Source organism: Zootoca vivipara, chromosome 12, assembly GCF_963506605.1.
Source record: "Zootoca vivipara chromosome 12, rZooViv1.1, whole genome shotgun sequence".
NCBI classification, from domain to species: domain Eukaryota; kingdom Metazoa; phylum Chordata; class Lepidosauria; order Squamata; family Lacertidae; genus Zootoca; species Zootoca vivipara.
The window spans coordinates 20,246,631-20,269,534 of NC_083287.1; the positions used below are offsets into that span (position 1 = coordinate 20,246,631).

General features: G+C 40.0%; 1 protein-coding gene across 10 annotated transcripts in view; it reads left to right on the forward strand.

Annotated features, from left to right (window-relative positions):
- The window catches only part of SATB1 (SATB homeobox 1), a 123,840-nt gene that overhangs the window by 30,456 nt on the left and 70,480 nt on the right, over positions 1 to 22,904 (forward strand). For 9 of the 10 annotated variants that reach the window (XM_035128727.2, XM_035128721.2, XM_035128726.2 and 6 more), the window contains 3 exons: positions 3,781 to 3,957; positions 4,524 to 4,650; positions 5,369 to 5,492. In XM_035128727.2, coding sequence (XP_034984618.1) covers positions 3,781 to 3,957; positions 4,524 to 4,650; positions 5,369 to 5,492 — 428 coding nt within the window. Of the gene's footprint in view, positions 1 to 14; positions 1,114 to 3,780; positions 3,958 to 4,523; positions 4,651 to 5,368; positions 5,493 to 22,904 lie in introns of those variants that run through there. The other variant, XM_035128728.2, reaches the window with a different exon arrangement.

A 22,904-nucleotide genomic window follows, 5' to 3' on the forward strand; every position in this document is an offset into this window, starting at 1 on the left:
ACGATAATTCTGAATATGCGAACATTTTTTTAAAAAAAACAATATAGTGTCTTTTAGAAGAAACATATTTCAAAAAAAAATTAAAATAATTTGTACTTCAGTACTACATTTCTGTACTACATGTGTCTCATCCTGGCATTTGGAATGTTGAACTGTATTATTGGGTGGAGCATTTTTATGGGTGGAGTCCTTTTAATAGGGAAAAAAAGACTCCTTACCTTCAGATTACCCATCTTGTTGAGAACCTAGTACTACTGCTACCAGTCAAAGATAACTCTTGTAATAAGCTCGTTCTGTGTGGGGCACTGAGCAAAACACTTTTATAGCTTGTGAATTAATAATAGGTTCTTGAAAAGCCAGATTTCTCCTTCTACTCTTGACAAGAGTCCAAAATTGGAAGGTTGACTGCATTTGCTAGTTGGCTTCAAGAAAGTGATGCAAAGCATTTTTGGTGTTCAGTGGAAAACTCCTTTATGATGACCATTTTTCGCACTTTGTTTCCTTAAGTACAATTCATTACTGAGCAATGAACAACTTGGGTGTCATATTGTTCAATGACTGGTTTGCTGTAATTAGACATTCTCACAAGAAAGAGACACTTTTAGAGCCGGTGACTGATTGTGGTATGTGTGTGTCTGCGTTATGTCTTGTATTATGAATATTTTAAAGTAAAATTAATAGTATACATGATTTTTGTGGAACATACACAACGGTCATGTTAATTTATATCTAAATGTGCTGTATATAATTTGGCTTTTGTTTTAGCACTCCTTTTCTCAGTGTAATTGCTACTAGTTTATAATTCAGATTCTTCTTGCATTTACTAAGCAAAATACAGAATTTAACCAAGACAATTAAACACAGAGTTAGAAGGCAATGGCATTTCATTCTGATGCATAACATTTATCATACAATCATTTATTTTTTTCCTTGGATTGGCGAAAACAAAGAATATATTGATCTTGGAATGAACAGACACAGCAGTCCGTATTGTTAGATCTGTATCTATTAAAAATGGAAAAACAGCACTTCAGCAAATTCTTTGGCCTCTGCTCATGATTACCCTATTTATTGATTGTTTGCCAAGAATGTATGCATCTTAAGAAAGCCGGGGTAAGGCATTAAAAATATAATTTATTGCTGCTTTTTAAACAGAGTGCATTAATATTATGCTGTGAAGCACTGGGGCTATATAAAAAAGACTTTCTGACGCCTGCAAACATATAAGTTCCATAAATTCCTAAATAGGAGATTTCAGCTGTCTCTGGTATTATGTGATATTTGCACAGCAAACTTTAATGCCAGGACAGTTTTAGACAAGGATTCTACAGACCTCTCTGCTTCTTATGGCAGACGTGCTGTTTACATAGACTCATAAACCTTCGGCAAAACCTCTAACACTGCCTTCAGGTTTAAATCATGCTGTATTTTTAGCATTGAGCACTGACCAGTGCTTTCCCCTTTAATACTAGAAGGTTATAAAGTTGCTGCACTTGGGAGATCTTGCCAAGTATTTGCAAGAGTGATCAGCTAGCTGAGATTGTGGTCTCCTGTCTAGCATTTTTCACATTTAATAGAAGGGCACTTGTGACAGGTTGTTGAGATTTAACATCTGTAGTCAGATGATACCTTTTGGTAGCTACAGGGGGATATCAAAGAGTAGTCAAGAAGAGGCGCTGCTTCTTTGAGAAGGGCATTTGTGTTTTTAAGTGCTGGAGCTTACAGGCCTTTCACACAATAACAACACTGACTTTCCCATTATAATACAAAATACAATAAATCTGTATTTAGCACAGTTGGGGGTAAATCCAGGGTGCTTTAGTTGGGAGGCTGTCTACTCCCCCCCCCCCCAAATAATGTACCGGTAATGTTCTTATTTTGAGGTCAGTAGGAGGGAAGCAATAGAGTAAGCACAAGTTGATACTGTATTTCTAAAGTATGTAAAAATGTGTGCAGATTCTGCAGTTAGACTTTTAATAATGATTCCAATCTCATCCAGTCTCCTACTCCCATGCTTTGTGTGTTTGGGTAGTGATGGGTCAAAGCATATTGTGAAGCAGATTTTACCCAAGCTCTGACAAGTGAACCAAGGAAGAAATCAGCAATTTACATTATGATATTCACGCTCCTAGTCTTTTTTAAACAACAACAACACCACACAACTTTCTGAAACATCTTGCTATAAGATGCAAATTATTGGCAAATGGTTAAGTTTTGTGGTCTGTGCTGAACCTATTCGGCAAACCAAGAGAAGCTTGTACTCTTATCTCTCCAAGCAATCCTGAAAGAAACTGATTTCTCTGGTGGTGAACTGCTCAGTGTAGAGGTAATTCAAAAGGAGCCTTTCACTGTAATCTACTGTATGTGTAAGAGAACAAAATGAACAAAGAGATTCTATAGTTCAAGTTACCTCAATGTCTCGATAAATCACTTTTACAAGTGCAGTATGCGTTATATACCTCTGCAGGATTGGATGACTTCTGTAAATGTAGATAGGGCTAGTGCTTACAGAGGCATTAATGTTGTAGGACTAATTGGCGATCCTGGGCGCCCTGTTAAAGTAACCTTTGCCATCATTTATGCTAAAGATTATGCCCTTCTGGCAGTATGCCACGAGACATCTCCCCTGTAGCGGCTGTTTAACCCTTTGAAATCTTGTCAGTAAAGGGGTCTGATCTGCATCACTGTAGGTAGCCAGAGTTCTGCTAGTGGCTTAGTGGAATGCAGGTGTTTATATTTACATGCAACTTCCCTCTCATTTAAGTCACCAGTTGTAATTTCGCAAGAACAGCTCCTTCCTATAGCAAGTGAGCGATACTGGTACGGTGCTGCATGAACAGCGGGCTATTACTCTAAATCTAGCTCAAATGAAAGCGAAATTTTAAGAGGCACAAATATTCTGGTGTTTAAAAAAGGCCTAGCATGTTTCACTGGCAATGCTGTCATCTCATTGAGATCAATGAGAGATGTGATGTATGATTTATAAACCTTTTCTTCATCTTGATACATTGGGACCACAGCAATGTAAAAATAGTCCCTTGAAATTAATTTTAAAAGAAAAAGGGAAGTTAATTATGTGCACACATTTATGGCACAGTATTATTATTTTACTAGTTAGCTGCTCAAAGTACATATAATGGCAGTAACTTGGGTTACAGTAAATGTGACATAATTAGAATTGTGTAGGTGTGTGTGTTTCTTTTCTTTTCTTTCCAGAATGTGTATCTTGTTAGATGTAACTTGAGTGTGTCCTGCCTATTTCCAAACAGTAAAAACAATTAGCATTAGACTGGGTGGGGTTTGGGTTTTTTTTTTTTGTTGTTTTGCACTGTTTTGTAAATGTGAAATTTGAAGAACAGCCAGGCAAAGGTGAAATTTTGTGACAATTAGTAATTCAGTATTTTTGGCACTACTAGGGAAGTTTTATTGTAAACAGAATTATGTTGATGGCATTGCAATGGCTTGCTCTGAAGGCTTCTGCAGTATGTATTTAAGTAGTCACATTGCAGACGCTCACAACAAATCAGATAGGACAACCAACATTATTTCTCTGCAGCCAACCTCACTGTTTCTATAAGCAGGTACTGAATTCTAGAGCAGACCAAGACCTGTGCATACACCTGTTATAGCATTTTGTAGATGTATGCATGTGATGTAGCCTATATCTGGCAGGAATCTGTGGGTAGGATTTCAGCTGCATAGCATTTCTTTGACAACCCATTCAGAAAGTACGTGTAAGTAACAAGGAAATTTTGATTTCTTAAAATTTTTGTGTTACAGGAACCATGCTTCCAGTTTTCTGTGTAGTGGAACATTATGAAAACTCCATTGAGTATGATTGCAAAGAAGAGCATGCAGAATTTGTTTTGGTAAGGAAGGACATGCTATTCAACCAGCTGATTGAAATGGCATTGCTGTCGCTTGGATATTCTCATAGCTCTGCTGCTCAAGCAAAAGGTAAACATTTCTTGATAAATTGCAAAACAATCTTCATTTACTTTTAGTGGGGGGACTGGGCAGACAGGGTATTCCTTATCTTCAGATACGTCGTACTAGTTCTTATAATCTGCAGCCATGTAAAATGTATATTTCAAATTTTGCATTGCATTTTTCTTAGCACATATTTTGCCCGTGTGAAATATTGGAAGTATGGCTTTGTTTTTAAATGCCTTCAGTGGAGTAACAATCCTTAATAATCTATACCACTGAAGATCCATAAGGAAGAGACATGTTTCAGCAGGTGGACAGTTGAGAAAGTTAACCTTCCCCCGCCGCCCAGGACTGAGCATCTCTTATTGTTTCTTACAGGGAAATTTACAAACGCATGTTTTTCGGTATAGTAACTCATTATCCACTCATCTGTTAATGTAAGGGGAGAGGACATACTTGGTTGACTGTGCATTTTAAAAATAACTGCGTAATATAAAAGAATCCTGTAATCATGGATTCTTTTACCTGCTTTCTTAAAATTGCCAGCCCCGCGATTAAAACCTTTTTTCCTGTAATCTTTCTGCCTGGTACAGGACTAATCCAGGTTGGGAAATGGAACCCAGTTCCTCTCTCCTATGTCACAGATGCCCCTGATGCTACAGTAGCTGACATGCTGCAGGATGTTTATCACGTGGTCACACTGAAAATCCAGTTGCACAGGTATGTCACACAGGGTGGCAGCCTAGAATTTGATATATTGTGAATATTCAGTTCCTGCTGAGTTAATGCAGGCCACCCTTCAGAATAATACCTGCATTCTTTTGTTACTGCAGTTCTTCAGGACCCACCCCACACCCCAAAATATTGTAGAATCCTTATATTCACAAAGCTGCGATTCATAGCTTTCCTTTTGGTATCTCATTAAAAGTATATTGCATTTTAGTCAATTAAATGATGCATTACAAGAAGGCATTTTACATAAAGTTTACTTAAGAGAAAAATATTTTTGCATATCATGAACAGCACCATCTGTGTGTGTTTTGGAAAAAAAAGAATGACTTGTTCGCTCTTATTGTTGCTGTCGAGGTTTTTTAAATTTCGCTAAACTAAAAGTGGGGGAAGCTAATATATTAATTCTTTTCATGATCAGTCGTGAGAAGGCATTACACCTTAAATTGTTTTACCAAGCGCATCAGAGCAGGAAGGTAGAAGTAACATGAAAAAATAGTCGCCACATGCAGCTGATGTATAATTCATGCATCAATACAGCAGATGTGTTGTATAAAGTAATTAACTAATCGGAACAATCAGGAGACTGAGAGCAATCTCCAGATGCATCTGCTTGATGCACAAAATGAAATCTGTCTGTCTTAAAGGAATGTTCTGCAGCAGAATGCAATCTTGTAATAATCCTTTTTCTAATCTATGTCTCAAATAGTTGCCCTAAACTAGAAGACTTGCCTCCTGAACAATGGTCTCACACAACAGTAAGAAATGCTCTGAAGGACTTACTGAAGGATATGAACCAGAGTTCATTGGCCAAGGAATGTCCCCTTTCACAGGTACTTAGCATAACATGCAATAAATAATAAAACACCACAGGCAACATTGATTTGAGGTTCTACAGATTGTTGCCGCTGGAATCTCTTGCCAAAAAACCGCAAATTTGCATTACTGCTTCATCAGATCTTAAAATGTAGTAGATTTATTTTTAAACAACTATTCAGGTTTAATCCTGTGAAAGACATACTGAAATACAAAGCTGGAGTTTGCTGCTTTTTTATGTCAGATATTTGAACTGCATTATTGTAACTTGTGTTAATAGAGCACATTGGGTGTGTGGCCGTAGTTAAAAGGCTCTTGACTTGGTCACACCTGCTGCTGAATTTGAATGTTGTGTTATATCAAACCAAACTAGTTCAATATGCTAATTTATAAAAAGTAAAGAGTCACTTCAGTATTTCGTGTGAATGTATGATGTATTCTAAACATCTACAAAAGAAAAAAGAAAAAATTATTAGGACAAATCCAAATCCATAATAACAGTATAATGAGCGAGACAAATTCCAGACATGCCACTTAAAAGTGCTTTTGAGCTCTTTCCCACTGTTGGTGTGCATTCACGAAATAAACGCAGTGCTAGCATCAAATTGTTAAAATATTGTAGATGTGCCTTCCTGCATGCGCATCAGTTGCATTTCAGCTTTCCTGTGGTGTCGTTTTTGTGCCACCTGTGAACAGGTGCTTTCTGTTTGAAGTGCTTCCTTTTAGTTCAGTGCCCAGTGTCATTCCATTATGTGAATGGCTCATTTCCATATTTTAACCTCTCTTCCTTTGTAGAGAAATACCTCTTTGGTCATTGTTGACAAGCAAGATTACCTGATTTCTCCTTTCTTTTCTGTAACCAGAGGCATGTGTCCAGTGACTATTTGAGTCACTATTCCCCACCCACTTGCTCTCTGGTCCAACCCAATAAGGGAAAATGTTGCCAATTTCACTGACACTTCCTCACCTTAATTTTACTATATTATTATTACTTGTGCCGTGTGTGTGTGTGTGTGTATCTGTCTGTCTATGTCTGTCTATGCATGCATGCATGCACACACACACACCACATACCCAATTTTAAAAATTAGATTCATTTGCTCATGAAATTGATCAGGCTTTTCTCCAGACTTTTTTCTGCCAGCTTGCCAAGATTCCCAGAACAGTGAAGCAAATAACAGTGGAGATGTCAGATAGAAAAAGAGGCTTCACACTCAGGTTTCACAAATTGACTCATGAGTAGAAGCAGGGCTTTCCACCTCCCCCCCCCCCAGCCGGAACTCACTGGAACTCAGTCCAGGCACCTCCCAGCTGAGCGCCATTGCCATTATAAGAGATCAAAGGAGGCGTTCATAGTGAGTTCTGGCACCTCTTTTTCTAGAAAAATAGCACTGAGTAGAAGGCATTAGACAATATAGTCTCATGCACCATTGGGCCACCATACAGGCGGCGACCTAACAGCTATGCAAGTGGGGACTGTCTCTCATACTAGCTGGAAAGGGCTATTGTGACATCTAAAGGATAACTTGTAAATAGTAATGAACAGCTAATTAATATGATGCGAAGCCTCCCAGGTCTTTATTGAACTGCTTGAAATGATCTTAGCTTCAAAATGTAAAGTATGTTAGCTCAGAAATCTTTCAAACAGGTATTTAACACAAGACAATCTTGTTATTTTAAATATTTTAGATAGAGGCTAAAATCTGTTGGTTTGAGGAAACCAAAGGCGTCCTTGGTATTCCGTGGCAGGGACAAGAATTGAGCTGATAATTTCCTAAGCTACAGATTTTATTAGTTTCTATTCTAGCTCTGTGTTTATTCCTAGCCGAATTGTTGGTTTATCTATAGGTTTTATTACATTTGGGTCAGTAGGGTGGCTGAATTGTTATTGTGTTTAGGATTTCAGCCTTAAAAATACACACTTGGAAGTGAATCGTACTGGAATGAATGGGTCTTGTTTCCATGTAAATCTTGTCTGAGCTTGGATCTTTTGTTACTCAGAATTATCTTGCCTATAGTAAAACAATTTCATATAAATAATTTCTAATTAAAATGGGTATTTTATATATTTAAAATATAGCTCATGTGCCTCTGCTGACAGAAGCTTCTCTGATCCAGCAGAGGTTTCCATCAGTGAATTGTCGAGGAAAGTGGCTTTTACCAGTGTCCCTTATTTCGTATAATACCTTTCATGCTGTTTCAAAGGGTCTCCCAACTCTCTGGGGGAGATCGGGGGGGGGGGCTGTAGGGGAGGGGAAAGGGAATCTGTGAAAAATCACCTTCCCTCCCCCCCTTCCACTGACTGAATCAAAGGTGCTTTCTATCAGCAGAGAAGCACCATTATGTATCACCCATCTTCTTCCCTTTCTTAAAGTCCTTTAGAATACGTTTATTTAGACAGAACATGGGTATTTAGGAAGCTTAGGAGAGATCACTTTTATAGTGGAATCAATCACTACTATCTTTAGTCATTAGAAACTATTCTAGCAGTATATTTGCAAGACTTAACCGTGCACAACCAATTCCTTAGATTTCTGGGTGCATGTGTAGCTGTTGAAGTTAAGGAGGTCACATACCTGGATGGAAAAATGCACGCAAATCCTGTGTAAAAGGGAGGTTTCCAGAGAAAGAGTAGGACGTGTGTCGTGAATATATACATTGCTCGCATGCATATATGCGCGTCCTTTGTGCACTGTTCTTAAACTGTCTGCCCATTTTTAGAGAATATGCAACACAACATGATGCATGTTTACTCATAAGTAAGTTTAATTTCTTTCCTTGAGATTTACTTGGAAGTAAGTGTGTGCAGAAATGTAGTCACTTTACAACACCATCTGATAACGTGAAGGCAGGAGACGCGCAAGTCAGTTATCTGAAGAGGCAGGATTTTACTTACTTTGGTATGTTATTGCAATCTAGTCACAGCTTGTCCACAAATGTAGATATGATGCAATGCTGTGCTATCTTTGCTTATATCTGTACCTTATGTAGCATTCCTAGTATAAGTTGCAATTAAAAAAAGAAATAATTTTTACCGTAAGTGCACTTGAGAGAACTGAAATCAAGAATCTGGAAAATAATACATATTTTATAATAATTTAGATCAGTCTATATCTTCCAAGTTTTATATGGCAAAACCAGGATATAGCATTATATATATATATATATATATATATATATATATATATATATATATATAGGAAATGTTGTATTTCAGTTTGAATTCCATGGCTCTTGATGCTGGTTTTGTTACAGCTAAAAGAGACTATCTGTTTGGGGTAAGGATTAATAGTTTTGTAATGAAGGATATTACCTTATTGAGTTATCCCAGGCACAAGCAGCATGAGGAGAGAAAGGAGGGCCCCATCTATGTCTGAGATGGGTTTGGATCCATCCAAACCCATACTTTGCAGCAGAAGCTATGGAGAATTATGGCCATTGCCAATCAAGCTTAATTTACCCCATGATTATTTTAAAACTTTTTTTGTAGTTTGTATGATTCTGGGGTTTTGCTCCGTGTATTTATATGGCTGTCAAGTTCTTAAGACTTTCCTAACAGCCATAATGACTTTTTGAATGAAAAATAAAAGCCGGTGATCCATTTTATCAAGGTTCCTTGCACCAAGCAAAATTAACTTATAGCCCTTGGGGCACATCAGCTCTGCTTCGCTTTCCTCCCCAGGGTTATTTTAGTTTGCATTTCGTCCTAATCATTGTGAAGAATATTTGAGCTTATATATAGGGAAGAACCCTAGTTTGATTACTTTTTTCCTATAAACTGTTTGGCTTTAAAAATAGATTTAAAATGTGTTTGTTTTATAACAATAATTTTGGAGTGAAGTTATAATCATTTCCAGAGGGATAGCTGTGTTGGTCTCCCTGCAGTAAAAACCCAGAAGAGTCTTGTGGCACCATAAAGACTAACAAATTTATTATGACGCAACCTTTTGTGGATTAAATGTAATCCTCAGTTGGCAGGTATTTATACAAATGGACATAAAAGAGTGGGAAAGGTAATAGTTGGGAGTTAAATGGCAATGAAATGCAAAAAAAGTAAGAAACAAATCATCACAGAGCATCCTTTTTCTACTTCATTGCTGTTTAACTCCAACTTTTACACTTATGCATCTGTGTAATAAATACCTGCCAATTGAGGATTACATTTCATGCATCTGATGAACTGGACTCTAATCCACAAAAGCTTATGGCATAATAAATGTGTTGGCCTTTAAGATACCACAAGACTCTTAGTTGATTTTGGTTTAATCATTGTGCGTGGTTTGTGAAGCAAGTGCCTAGGCTTTAATTTGTCATTTCTGTGCATACATGAAACAGTGGAAACTGAAGCTGGTGTTTATTTGGCCTAGTCTGAATTAGGGGCGGGGAGCAAGAAGAAAGTTGCAATATTAGAACTGGGCGCTTTCTATCTTCTGTCCCCTCTGTACTAGAATGTTGTGAGAGATGCCGTTGTTTATCCACTAGAAACTATGCATACAGCAGTTGTGCAAAATAACTTCTTACCTCCACAGCAGGTTGATCGAGAGTAATATTGCCCTGTTGTTCTCATACATATTGTTTGCATAAAGAAGTGCAAGATAACTTACAAAGTGCAACAGAGTGACTGCATGTATGCTGTTTGGTGGATTACTAGAACTCATTATCAAGGTCTAGACAACCAGGATCTGTATATTAAGTTTTGTAAGAATGCTTAATTTTGCATTCAAACTTTAGAAGGGTTGGGGACAAGGTGCTGACACTCCTTCTCCAAGGTAGGGCCACGTTAATGTATAAACTGGGCTCCATAGGCCTGCACAAGGTAGGAAGAACGAGTCTTGGTAGTGTTAATTGCCTTGACACCAATGCGGTGTGTTGAGTTTGGTTACAGGGATAGCAGTTTGGATTATAACCCCTTCTTTCCTCTTTACCAGTGCCAGGTATTCCTGCTAAAGCCTTAAATTATGTGAAATGCTTTGTGTTGTAGAGAATTATGCTTATATCAACACAAATACTTAAGAGAAGCAAGGTGGGCATCTGCCACTAAACATAAGCAGCTCACAGGATGGGACAGAGGACGGTGTGAAGCAGAAGCGAAGGGTGGGGAGATTGGCACAATGCGGATTCACCAGTGAAGCCACTTAGAGTAATCTCTCTGTTCAGCAGCTGGCCAGTGTATCCTGTCAGGGAAGGCATTGAGAGGGGAGAGCAGGTCTGTAGTGCTGGGCACCAGCCAATGCCCAGGACATGCAAGGGGCCTGCTGTCAATTCCCTGGAGACTCAAAGCCCTAGGCTCTTTGTCCTGACTGCAGCTGCTTTGCAGAGCATGGAAGTAGTGACAGAGGGACAGGGTTGGCCTGAGACATTTTGGCACCGGAAGTGAACAACAAAATGGTGCACACAGCAGGGAAGAAAGAGTGAGTACAGATCTACATCAGGAACAATGGGGGGGGATAAATATCTACATCAGAAACAAGGGGGTGAGTGAAGTTCTATATCGAGAATGGGGGGTGGAGGTGGGAATGAAATCAATCTTAACTGATGGTTGATGGGGGAATCAAAGGCCGTCATGGGGTGGAAAGAAGCCCACTCTGAATAGCACTGGGTGGGTGCAGAGCCATAGGGCAGCCTCCGCTAGGAGGTGGGAGAAGATCAGCAGTGTTTCCTGCAAAGACGCAGCATGGGGGGGGGGCTGACACTGAGGGGGCAGCAGATGTGGCCTCCAAGGAGCATGCCACAACCATTGCCACTGCAGCAGTAGCAGGAGAAGTTGGCAATACATGCTTTAGAGTGCATACATTCCACTGCCTCTGAGGATTCCACTCCCTGAGGCGGTCGCTTGACCTTGCCTCATGGGTGGGCCGGCCCTGAATAGGCCTGAAGAAGTGGAGCAGCATCTTCCACTTGGCTTATGTTCTTCCTCTAGAAGGGAGAGAATGGGTAGTAGTGCTGAGGAAAAGGTGTCCCCACTTAAAAAGAGGACTATATTGCCCCAAGGTTCCCCAAAACACGAAACTACAACTTATTCCTGGTTATCGTATATAGGTCCTGACTGCCTCAGTCTTCTTCTACATATTACATAATTGGCCTTCAACTATACTTCACCCATATAAAATAATGTTCAACTTGAAGAGTTCACATGTTGCTGTGTGTGCACCTACATGTGTTCACAACGCTTCGACAGCCTTAGTCCTTGTATACCTCAGCAGTTGTAATAATGCTAAAAACGAGATTTGTGATTCAGCTTGAACTCTGACATAAGTGAATCCTTTAAAAAAAAGTAGAATAGGAAAATGCTCTAATCTAACCTCTCTCTGTTGTAAAAATTGACAAGGTACTACAACCCTAATCCTTGTCTCCGCCTCTCCCCATATCCCAAGATAGACATCTCTATCAGCAGGCCATTAGGCAATTCTTGCTTGAGGGTTTGGAACAGGTAGTAGCCAATTCTGTTGTCTAAGGCCTGGTATTTCACATCCCTTAAAGCTTTTAAAGGAGGCGTTTTTATTTCATTAGCAAAATCAAATTGTGTCAAAGAGCAGCAATATACACCGCTTGCCTCAAGCTCTAGAACGGCCTTGTGATATCATTAAATTACAGTGCATTTTTATGCATAGCACAGCCTTTTTATATCACCTTTACAAATGTTTATACGTTTCAGGGTTTTCGCCCTCCTTCATCATTCCAAGCAACTTTATCCTTGAATAGAAGATTTTACAAGAAGGTTGTTGTTTTCTAAAAATTCCTCTGGGGGGAAAAAAGGCACCTGCAAAGTATAAATTGACTTAACCTGACAGGCCAATGTAAATCAAGGCCCCTAGCTTGTATGTCTGCTCGTGTGATGAGATGTTTCTTTCTGAGTCACATTTCCTAATTAATTAATTAATTAATTAATTAATGGATATACCGTTCCTCATCAAAAGATACGAGGGAGGTTCACAGAATGAAATACAAAGATTAAAACACAAGTAAACAATTAAACCAAAACACAAAACAATGCCCCCCATAGTGATATTCTCTAAATTTGAAATTGAGAAACAGAAACAACCACTATGAGCTGAGCCCAAATCTTCCAGTTCTAAATTTTGGGGCTTTTAAAAATGACTCCGTATTCTCAAAACTCTCTTGTATTTGCCCTTGCCAAAAAGAGGTGCCACAAGCAAAGAGGGCTGAAGTGAGAGAGGACTTAGCAAGGGAAGAAGAGGCCCCATCTTTAAAATTCTACATGGCTCTGCTGCAGCATCCATTCCTGACAGGGAAACAAAGTTCCCAGTGCCTGTCTGCTTAATGGACGGAGGTGGGAGGCGTGGGGAGCATTTTACGTATAGTAATAGAGTATCTAGGCTTTAAAGAATACTCCTTTACTGTTGCTGAATTGCTCCCTGCCTCTGTCTGCAGTTTGGGAATGTTGGGCTAATGGAAATAGTGGTGGTGAGGAAAACATTCTCTGTTTCTGTGTTTTCAGGATTTCCTGGCGAACTCTCAGAAAGACCTCTGTTTGTTTATTTTGACAGAGTTCTCAGAGAAAGCTTAAGTAAAATGAGTTAATTACGAAGCGAGTTTGTGGGGGATGGTGCTTGCCCATCTATAATTGCTTAGATAAAGTTGGTGGTATGTCCATTTCCGCACTATCTGTAGAATAACAACATCCGGTAACCAATCAGATCATCAGAATTCTCTTGCTTGTTTTGTCAAAACAATGCCAGGCAAGAGTAAAACAAAGTTCTGAGTGGAGAATAGTAATGGGGAAAGAGAAACTAAAGGGGTGTCCCACTGGAACATAGTAAGAAAATAGACCAACACAAATGTGGTTTATTAAGACCTTCCGATTGCTCTCTTTTGCAATCCCACCCTTTAATTCTCCCTCTCCTCTTCTACCCTGAGCAAGCATGGAAGTATTAACCACAGGAGTTAGATTACAGACTCCTGTTAGATTACAGACACACTTGAAAGACAACTTTCGTTGTCTTTCATGCATTTTTTTAAACATTATTAGGATTACAATAAATTTATACACATGGCCAGAACAGCAGAAGAATATATGGTGGCCTTAAAATTCTGTCTTGCTCTTCTTCTTTTTACTGATGCTGCTGCTAATTCTTAAGAATGGATGTGTATGTTTGGGACACTTCTATTCTCCCCCATATTGACATTTTAGCTTGTTCTCCTGTGGAATATTCTGGTACTTTCTCCTGACTTGTTAGATAAGCCATTTTCAGTATTTTTACGTGAGGAAGCATTAATAATGTCATATTCACAAGGGTAAAATAATTAGAGGTGTGCACTAGTCACAAGATTCAACTTGCATTTGTAGCTTTGGGAAGCATCCCAATCTGTTTCAGAACTGCTCTGTGTCTTTCCAATTCCGATCTAATTCATCAGGTTAGATCTGTTATAAAATGAAACTCTGTTTGCTGCCACCCATTTCACTCTAATGGGGAATTTAAAAATGGTTATAACTTTTCTTTTTCACAGAAGTGGATGAAATTTGAGAGCAAAATAGCCCCTCTAGTTTAGATTAAACCTTAAAGGCAGGCACATTAAGGCGTTTTAATGCAGGGCACTTTTAAAAGTTTGTTTGTTTTAAAAAGAAAAAAAAGTTTTATTTTTTACAAGACATGGATGTAAGTTGCAGGCATGGCCACTATTTCTGAAGAGATGAAGCCTGCTACATTTCAGAATGATAGATGTAGCCATTGTCCTGCAAGTCATTCTCCACCCCCAGACTTTACTGTTTGGGGGTAGGTAAATGCAATGGCAGAGGATCCCCAGGCAAGTCTGGAGTGGGGGGAAATGCCAGCCCTTTTACCTCAATAATTGTTGATGGGGTGACAGGCTTTTCCCAACATCCAAAAAGAGCAATAGATTTTTTGCAATAGAACTTGTTTCCTATAGGAGAGAGGGATCACCACTGACTCGCATAGGTAGTGGAGGAAAAAATAGCATAGATTCAAGTTTAAAGCAAGCACAGTGTTTAATATTTATTTCAACATCCTTCTCCCAAATAACTCTGATTGTAGTTTCCAGGGAAAATAATTCTCTCATTAAACCTAGAGCTGTTTGTCAAAATTAAGGATCTTCCTCTCGCCTCTCCACAACCTCCATAGTTAGTTTCCATAGTTAGTTTGGTTTTTCTAAAAAGACACAGAATCTACATTAAAAATGCAGTGTTTTTTAAGCACTCAAGTTCACAAAGTGAGTCAGGATAGGGAGGCTCTGATCCAGCTTGATGTGCCATTTTAACAGTGCATTCTGATTTGGGACATTACACAGAGCCAATACATACCCCTAAAAATAATATTCCCTTTGATACTTTCCAGGTCAAATTTCCTTTCAGCAACCTTGAATGCAAAATGGTTCCTAAAAATCTGGATGCTCAGCAGCAGTAAGGGTCAATTACTGTGCTCATGTATATGAGAACTACAGTACTATAGAATGCCCATACCAATTACAAAGTATTTTAGCCCCTATGGATTTTAGTTTGCACCAAGCATAATTTTGCTCACTCTGCTTATTGCCCTGTTTGTTCTGTTCAGGAAAAAAACCCGAGAAGTATATCTGAGCTATGTTTCCATGGAAGGAGAAAACATATTCTTCTACATGAACCAACAAGATACTTGGATTTTTTAAAAAACAAACAAACAAACTTGCGCTACATAGATGACAATTTTACAATTTTAATAGATATAGTTTCTTAGAGGGTTAAAAAAAAGCAATTGCAATTAGTGGAAGCACTGTAATATGTCTGGTAATATGTCTGCACATACTTGCTCCAATAGATAACAAAAAAATCAGTTTTACCTGCCCAGCCGTGAGGTGGCTTTTGCAAGAGTTGTAGTTGTACCTGACACATACAGAACAGACATGTGCTAGTTTGTGTTTTAGAGAGTTGTGGGGGGGGGGAGCACAGAACTTTGAGAGTCTTGGTTCAGGTTCTATACAGCAGACACACGCACAGAGCTTATTTGCACAATAATCTCTGTTAAATATACTAGTGCTGTAAGCTGTGTACATTAATTTGCTATTTGTTTTTAATTTGTAAGCCTCTGTTTTCATTTTATGTGGGAACTGTAAAATAATATTTGACAGTGTTTTCACAACATTGTGGCCCAGCTGTCCTGAAGGGTTGCTACTGTGTCGTCAAATAGAGCTAATTTTAGCCCGAGTAAACCATAGACCTGTGAAATGGCTTAAACATGTAGTACCGTAGCTGTCACCCAAAGTAATGGATATGAAAAAAATACTTCAGGTCCAGTGCAGATAGATAGAACATTGATAGAGTAATCCTACATGCATCATCTCAGAAGTCCTACTGAGTTCAATGGGACTTACTCCCAGATAAGTGTGACCCCCCCCATTGCAAAATTTTCAAACTCAGTATGAGGAGAGCTATTTTATCTATACTAGTAATCCTAACTACCTACACTCACTTGATCACACATAACACTGATACATTTTCTATGAGGTATGTCGTTCGTCACATCTGCCACTGCAAAAAAAAAGTTACTTTAGGTTAATCACTCCTCCCACTATTTACATTTCTGATCGTCCCAAATGATTAAGGCCTGTTATTCAGTCATCTTAGATGCAAAAATTGCTTTCATAATAGAAACTACTGTTTCTGTCTTCATAGAGGTGGATGATTGATAGCCTCACTGAAGGCATGATGTTTTGACTCTCCGCAAACCAAGGTTTCCTACTTCCTTCTTTAGAGCAAACCCACCTCTCTTTCCTTGCCTGCCTTTAATCATAGTTTAGCATTGCTTGTGTATGAATGGTAATATGGTTAATACTTACTATGGTTACAAGAAGGTGAAAATCCTACATTTGTCTCCCAGTTTCCTAGACAATGATTTGCAGGGAGCTCACCAGCATGGGTTGGAAATTGACTTATGCTCAGCAGAGTTCTGCTTACACTGCAGGAAGGGGTGAAGGCAGTTTTTGCCCATCCCTTTTCTATCTGTGCCCCCTGAATGTCTTCTCTGGTGGCTTGGGTGATCCCCCAGAACAGCACAAGGCAGCACAGACAGCTGCAGGTAAAAGAGAAAATGGGTGAAAATTGCTGCCCCTGCTTCCTCCAATAGGCAGCCTCTACAAATCTCATTCATTCCCATGAATAGAAGCAGCTCTTTCATTCACAGAAGGAACTGTCCTGGCTGCCACCCAAGAACAACAACAGGTGTACTTTCTTGGAAGTAAGAAGCCAAGTTTTATTCAGACAGCATAAACTCAGCAACAAGAGAAGAGCAGAAATTAGTTCAGATGCCCCTGGACACCAGCGATGAAGCATGGATCAAAGAAAGCTTTCGGATTCCCTAAATGCATTTCAAGAATTCATTCAGGTTTGCAGGCTCAGGAGCTGCAGTCTGAGACTGTGCATGGATAAGCATGAAGGTGTTACAACAATTGGCCCCATCTACCCCCCCCCTTAAAACAGATGTGCAGACCCAGCCAGGCCCTCCTTCTTGGAAACTGGGTCTGCCCCTGCCTATGGAGGTGCTGTTGTTGCTTTGGAGACAATAAACGACTTTCATTCTCCCTTGACAGCTCAGTCTGTGCCATGGAGCTCTCTCCTCTGGCACTGAAGGGACCTCCCTGGCATTGGATAACCCCACCTCCTCCCACTAAACCAAGGAAGAGGGGGTCTGTGAAACTTCCAGAGGAAGATTCTCAGCAGAAGGGCTCAGCTCCTGGTCCAGGGCTTGAGTGAGAGAACTCCGATAACCATTTGTCTCTTCCTCCCATTCATCGTCATCTGAATCCTCAGGGAAGGCAGCACTTTGGATCCTTCCCATTATCTGTACTAGAAGAAAGGATTTTGTGGCATGTGGGGTTTTTTCATGTAAAGTCACCAACTAGACATCTTGAGCCGAATAGATGAATATAAGTGTTGTCTGGGGCAAAGACAGCACGACTCGAGGCAGGTTGAACTCAATGGGAAGGCGACCAAGAGCAGAGCTCGAGCGCTTCCTTTTATTGAAAGCTCAGGATGACAGTTAATCATTACAACGACAGTGTAACTTCTAGCCAATTACAGCAGTGCAGTCCCATACAAGGTGATGTTTCCTGTAACGTCACACCCGGTCACTCCTTAAGACATCCTCCATAGCCCACGTGTTGTTTTGCCATGCCCTCTGTCCATGCTCCAAGCACATGTCACTCTGTAAACACCCCCTCCTAGTTCCCATTGTGTTACCCTCCTTAGCTTGACCCATCTGGTTTGTCCTGATTCATCCAGTTCCATCCAGATCCTCCTTGATCCTTCTAGCTCTGTTGTGACCTGTTGCCCTGCTGACCTGAGCCTCTGACCTGTCCTTCTTCCCATTCTGACATTAGCCGGCTTGCCGTGCTAATGCCCACACTCTCACAGATCGGTGTGGCTTGCCAGCACCAGATCTCAGTCCTTCCCACACATGCAAGCACAATTTCCTCGTGTAATCCCCACATCTAAGCATTTCATATTGACCTGAATAGATGAATGTAAACATTTCAGGACTGTAAAGATACAATAGAAAGGCAATATCATTGTTGGATAGATAAGTAGTCCAACATAAAACAACAAATTATTAATGGAAGGGGCTACAGAAGTTGTATATGGTAGAAAGCATGTCAGGTTTTTTTTTAAAAAAATCGTGTATATTGTAAGATATTGTAGAGTTTTCCTCAACTGACATTATTTGTAGTGAATTTGAGGCTTTTTAATGCTTCTTAATGTACCTATGCATTTCATATTTGTAGAAGTTTCTGGCTACAAACCCTAACTTAATAGAGGTCACTTTCCATTCTGTTGGAAAGTTTTATTGTAGACTGGTGTACTATAACATAATAGGAGAGAGAAATTAAACATCAGAGCCTTTTGCCACTCTGTTGTCTAGCCTTTGAAATCATTGCCATTGAAATGAAACAAGCTAATTGGCTTTGGCTTTGTGTACTTGCTCCTGCTGGCCACATGACCTGGAAGCTGTCTGCGGACAAACACCAGCTCCCCCGGCCAGTAAAGCGAGATGAGCGCTGCAACCCCAGAGTCGTCTGCAACTGGACTTAACGGTCCACTTTACCTTTACCTTTACTTGCTCCTGAAATGTATGGCATACAATCATTAGAAAATTCTTCGGGGGTTTTCTTTTTTAAGGGTGGGGCAGAATGTAAGAAAAATATCAAAGTTCCCAGATTCATGAAGTCTGGAGACTGCCATTGCAGCTAGGGAGAATAGGAAATTGAAGAGTCACTTAAGCAAGTGGTTGTATGGAGAAAATGCATCAGGTGAGAGTCTAGAGAATGAGGGAGGGAGAATATTAAGGTCTTTGCTGGCGTGCCACATTCATTCTGTCCTTTGATCAAATAATCTGATGATGAGTTTATCAGATTTTAATCAAGTTGTACTATTTGTTTCCCACAACATGTTACTGGAGTGAGTCTATCTCTCACCTAATCTTATTTCTACTTCCTGCCTCTATCCTTGCTTTTCTTTTTCTTCTGTTCCCTCTGAATTCCCTACTGTCTCACCCCCTTAGTCCTGATAATGTGGAACCTCGGGTTGCGGACGTAATCCATGACGGAGGCACGTCCGCAATCCGCAGCGCCGTGTCTGCACACACGCGTGATGCAATTTGGTGCTTCTGCACACGCACGAAGCGCAATTTAGTGCTTCTGCGCATGCGCAGCGGCGAAACCCGGAAGTAACCCTTTCCGGTACTTCTGGGTTTCCCGTGGTACGCAATCCGAAAATGCGTAACCCGAAGCGTCTGTAACCCGAGGCACCACTGTACCTTATTGTAATTAAGCCAAAATATTTGTAATAATCACACATTTGACCCTTGCTTCCTCTCCTCCCCTTTCACTTCAACATGTCTCTTTTGCATTGTAAGCCACTTGGGATTGGGGGGGGGGGCTGTTGCATCTGTTCTGTGTAAAGTGTCATGTACACAGGATTCAAGCTCAGCTGGTTTTTTCTCACCTATTTCATCACTTGTATCCAGGCAATGGCCCAGGAACTGAATAGCCTCTCCTGATTCAAAACTCGTTGAGAAATAGAACTAAGTGTCATCGGCATATAAGATAGTCCCCTTGGGCATTGTTCATCCCATTCCTTTTGTACGCTCCTGATAAAAATCACATATCTGGTCAAATGTTACCCATTCTTATTTGAATAAGTTTTCACGTGTTGAAAAACAGGGGAAGTTGCATGAAGATTTTTTCCTTTTGCAAACAGTGTTTCATCTAGTGCAATTTAGGGGGGAGGGGGGAAGGGAGAGAAATGAAATGTAAGCGTTGACCTATTGGAAGTGCATTCCCTTGACACATTCAGAACACACATGCAAAAATGGTGATGGTTCAGAGCAGGCCTTTTCACAGCTTTCTCTCCCCCTAGCCTCAAACTGTCCCCCTTATTCCTAGCAAAAGTTAAGGCCTTCATGTTTATGTTGTGGAACACCCTGAGATCTGTGGGTGAAGGGTGGCATTGAAATGAAATGAATAAATAATCAATCAAGTAGCCAATCCAGATTTTGGCTACATGGTGATGCCACTATGAAAATACTCTGGAGTGAAGGCAATGCCATCACCCACAAATCGTCACCTATAAAATATTCCCTACATGAAGGACATAAGCCAGAGAACTATGCCACCGCGCCCCTGACTGGCTGACTTTCTTCTTCTTCCTAGGTGTAATTCTGCAACATGTGATTGACACAATAATTACAAATTATTGGTGGATTTATACTGGACCATCCATGCACCATTCCACTTCATTAGTTGCTCTACAATGATGCCCAGTGTTATCATTTCAGTCTGGAAGGGTGCTATAGTGCAATACAAGCAGGACAAGCCACTGCCTGATTCTACCCCCCCCCCCAAAAAAAGTGTGAAAATTGCAGTATTTCAGCAGGAAGCTACAGGACATTAGAAACGAAGCAGTATGTCCACCCCAAGACTTTTATAGGCACAAACAGTATTGAAAATGTAATCGCATATAACTGCCCTGACACCATCATGAGCCCAAATTATCATGTATAGACTGTAAAAAGACATCTGAAAGGTCCCTCTATCAGGCTAGTTTTTAGAAGGGCAGCATGCTTTCTTTTCTAATATGGGGAAATACTTTAAATGTGTTTTCTCTAATCTGAAGTGATACGGTCCTTAGCTTTTCCTTTCAAATGAAGAACAATGCAAATAAAAAGTACCTCAGATAGTTTTCTTCTTTTTCCCCTGGATGTATGTGGCCTAATTTGTTTTGCATAGACTGGTAGGCTATCAATGTTCTACGAGTGCTGTCACAGTATTGTATAGAACAGCTCTTGCACATTCTGGTGCTTGACAAACTTATTTGCACAGTTGGTCACTGTGTGCCAATTCAAACTGTCAAGCTGCACAATGAAAGGGAAAGTTACGTGAATGGGACCCAAGTCTACTGCAGGCTAAAGCTTTTGGCATGGTAATAGATACTTGGAATAATAAATCTGATATGGGGTTATCTGTGTTTTAGTTTGTCCACCTTCATAGGCTCCTGCTTCCATTTGCATTGTAGCCTTTAATGCCCTGCCTTTTATCATTATAGCTCCAGATGTGTCCTGGACATAGTGAGTTTTCTAGGGTGAAGCTATCTCAGGTGTATCAATAGGTCTTGAAATATCACAAGACATTTCCATTTAAACATGAAAAAGCCACCAAAATCTTGACTCCCAATATTGGTGTATTGTAGCAACAATTTCATAATTAAACTTTATAAATCTACCTATACATAGGTTGATGTACTTCCTACTCGCTGATCCATCTTCAGCAAAGGTCATCAATGAGGTGCCAAATGTGTCCAGGTGACCTTTTATGAGTTGCACCTGATAACTCTGTCACTTTGTCGAAAACAGGAGCTAGCAGCCATAACTTCCAACTTTGTATTTCATGGATTGGCTACTGCAGGGCACTATATATTGGGTCTGTCCCTGAGGACAGTTCTGAAGATTCACAAGCTGCAGCCCCCACCTCTTGACTGTAGAATAAGTAGTTGCACTTGAGTAAAAGTAACTCCAAGCCCAAGTAAAGACTCTCAGCATTATCAGATCATCATGTTATAGTTCCAGATATTCCAGGCTTGTGATGAGGGTTGTCTTGAAAATGAAGGTTCCACTATATCTGTCACAAAGGAATGCCAAATCTTATTTAAAAGTGTCTGGAGCTTCTAGTAATAATAGAAGACATTTCTGACATTTGCAAAGGAGTGGGATACCACCTGCATAATAATTTTAAGGAGTTTTCTCTTAAGAAAACTGTAAAAAAAAATCTAAGGCAGGCATAGGCAACCTCGGCCCACCAGATGTTTTGGGACTACAACTCCCATGATCCCTAGCTAACAGGACTAGTGGTCAGGGATGATGGGAATTGTAGTCCCAAAACATCTGGAGGGCCGAGGTTGCCTATGCCTGTTCTAAGGGTCATGATTCCCAAATTTTATTCCAATCCTTGGGAATAATTTATGTGCCAATATCTAGTTCCTATTTTTTTAAGGGGTTCTTGAGATCCGTGAGTTACATTAAGCAATATAGAGTACAAATTAGAAAGGAATCCTTTGCCCTCTGTACCAGTAGTCTTCCTCCTCCTGCCTGTTGAACTCTTCTGAAGAAACCATGATATATCAGAGACTGGGGAAAGCGGGTAGGAGCTGGCCTTTTTCTGAAGTTTTAGAATATCTTTCATGTTGAGATTCACCAAGCTTTTTCCTGTCTATTCACCTTTATGAAGAAATGAGGGTTGTTTTTGTTTTGTTATACTAGTATTATGTCGCAATTTCTTTGGGGTGGTTGTTTAGGAATCATTTTGTCTTAAAATGGACATCAGTTTCAATACTCAGTTGCAAAGCTGAAGTGTAAGGACTAGGTTTTTCTTTTCTTTTTGCTAAATAGCTCTACAGACCCTGGTCCCTGGAGAACAAAATCTGCTGGTTGTCCTCCATTGCAGACAGAAGGATGTAATGAATGAGGGCAACACAAGCAAGGCTTGTGGGTGGGGTGGGAGTATCGACAGGAGGGTTGTGGTTTGTTTTTTCTTCAAGTACATGCAATGTGAATCTGAAGTCCATAGTCATGGATTCTGGTATCATTTACATTGGATATGCATGGCGCGTATGTTGGGGAGGGGCTGTGGGTATATGTATTTTCAGAAACTGAAATTTAGGTTATCAGAAGCCCTTTAAAAAACCCTAATGTTTGAAATGGCCTTCCCTTACCCATTCCTCACTTCTCTTCGGTGTCTGATGAATAGAAATGAGAGTCTACAGAATTGGGAACGGCCTTTACCGTAATAGTACTGGGTGAAGGGGAGAGAGACAGAGAGAAGAAAAGGAACCAGTACTTTGACAGATTGTTCATTAAATGTTCTTTTATTGAGAATTATAAAAACAAGGTGCTTAACACTGCTGGGTCATTAATGTGATACATTAAAAG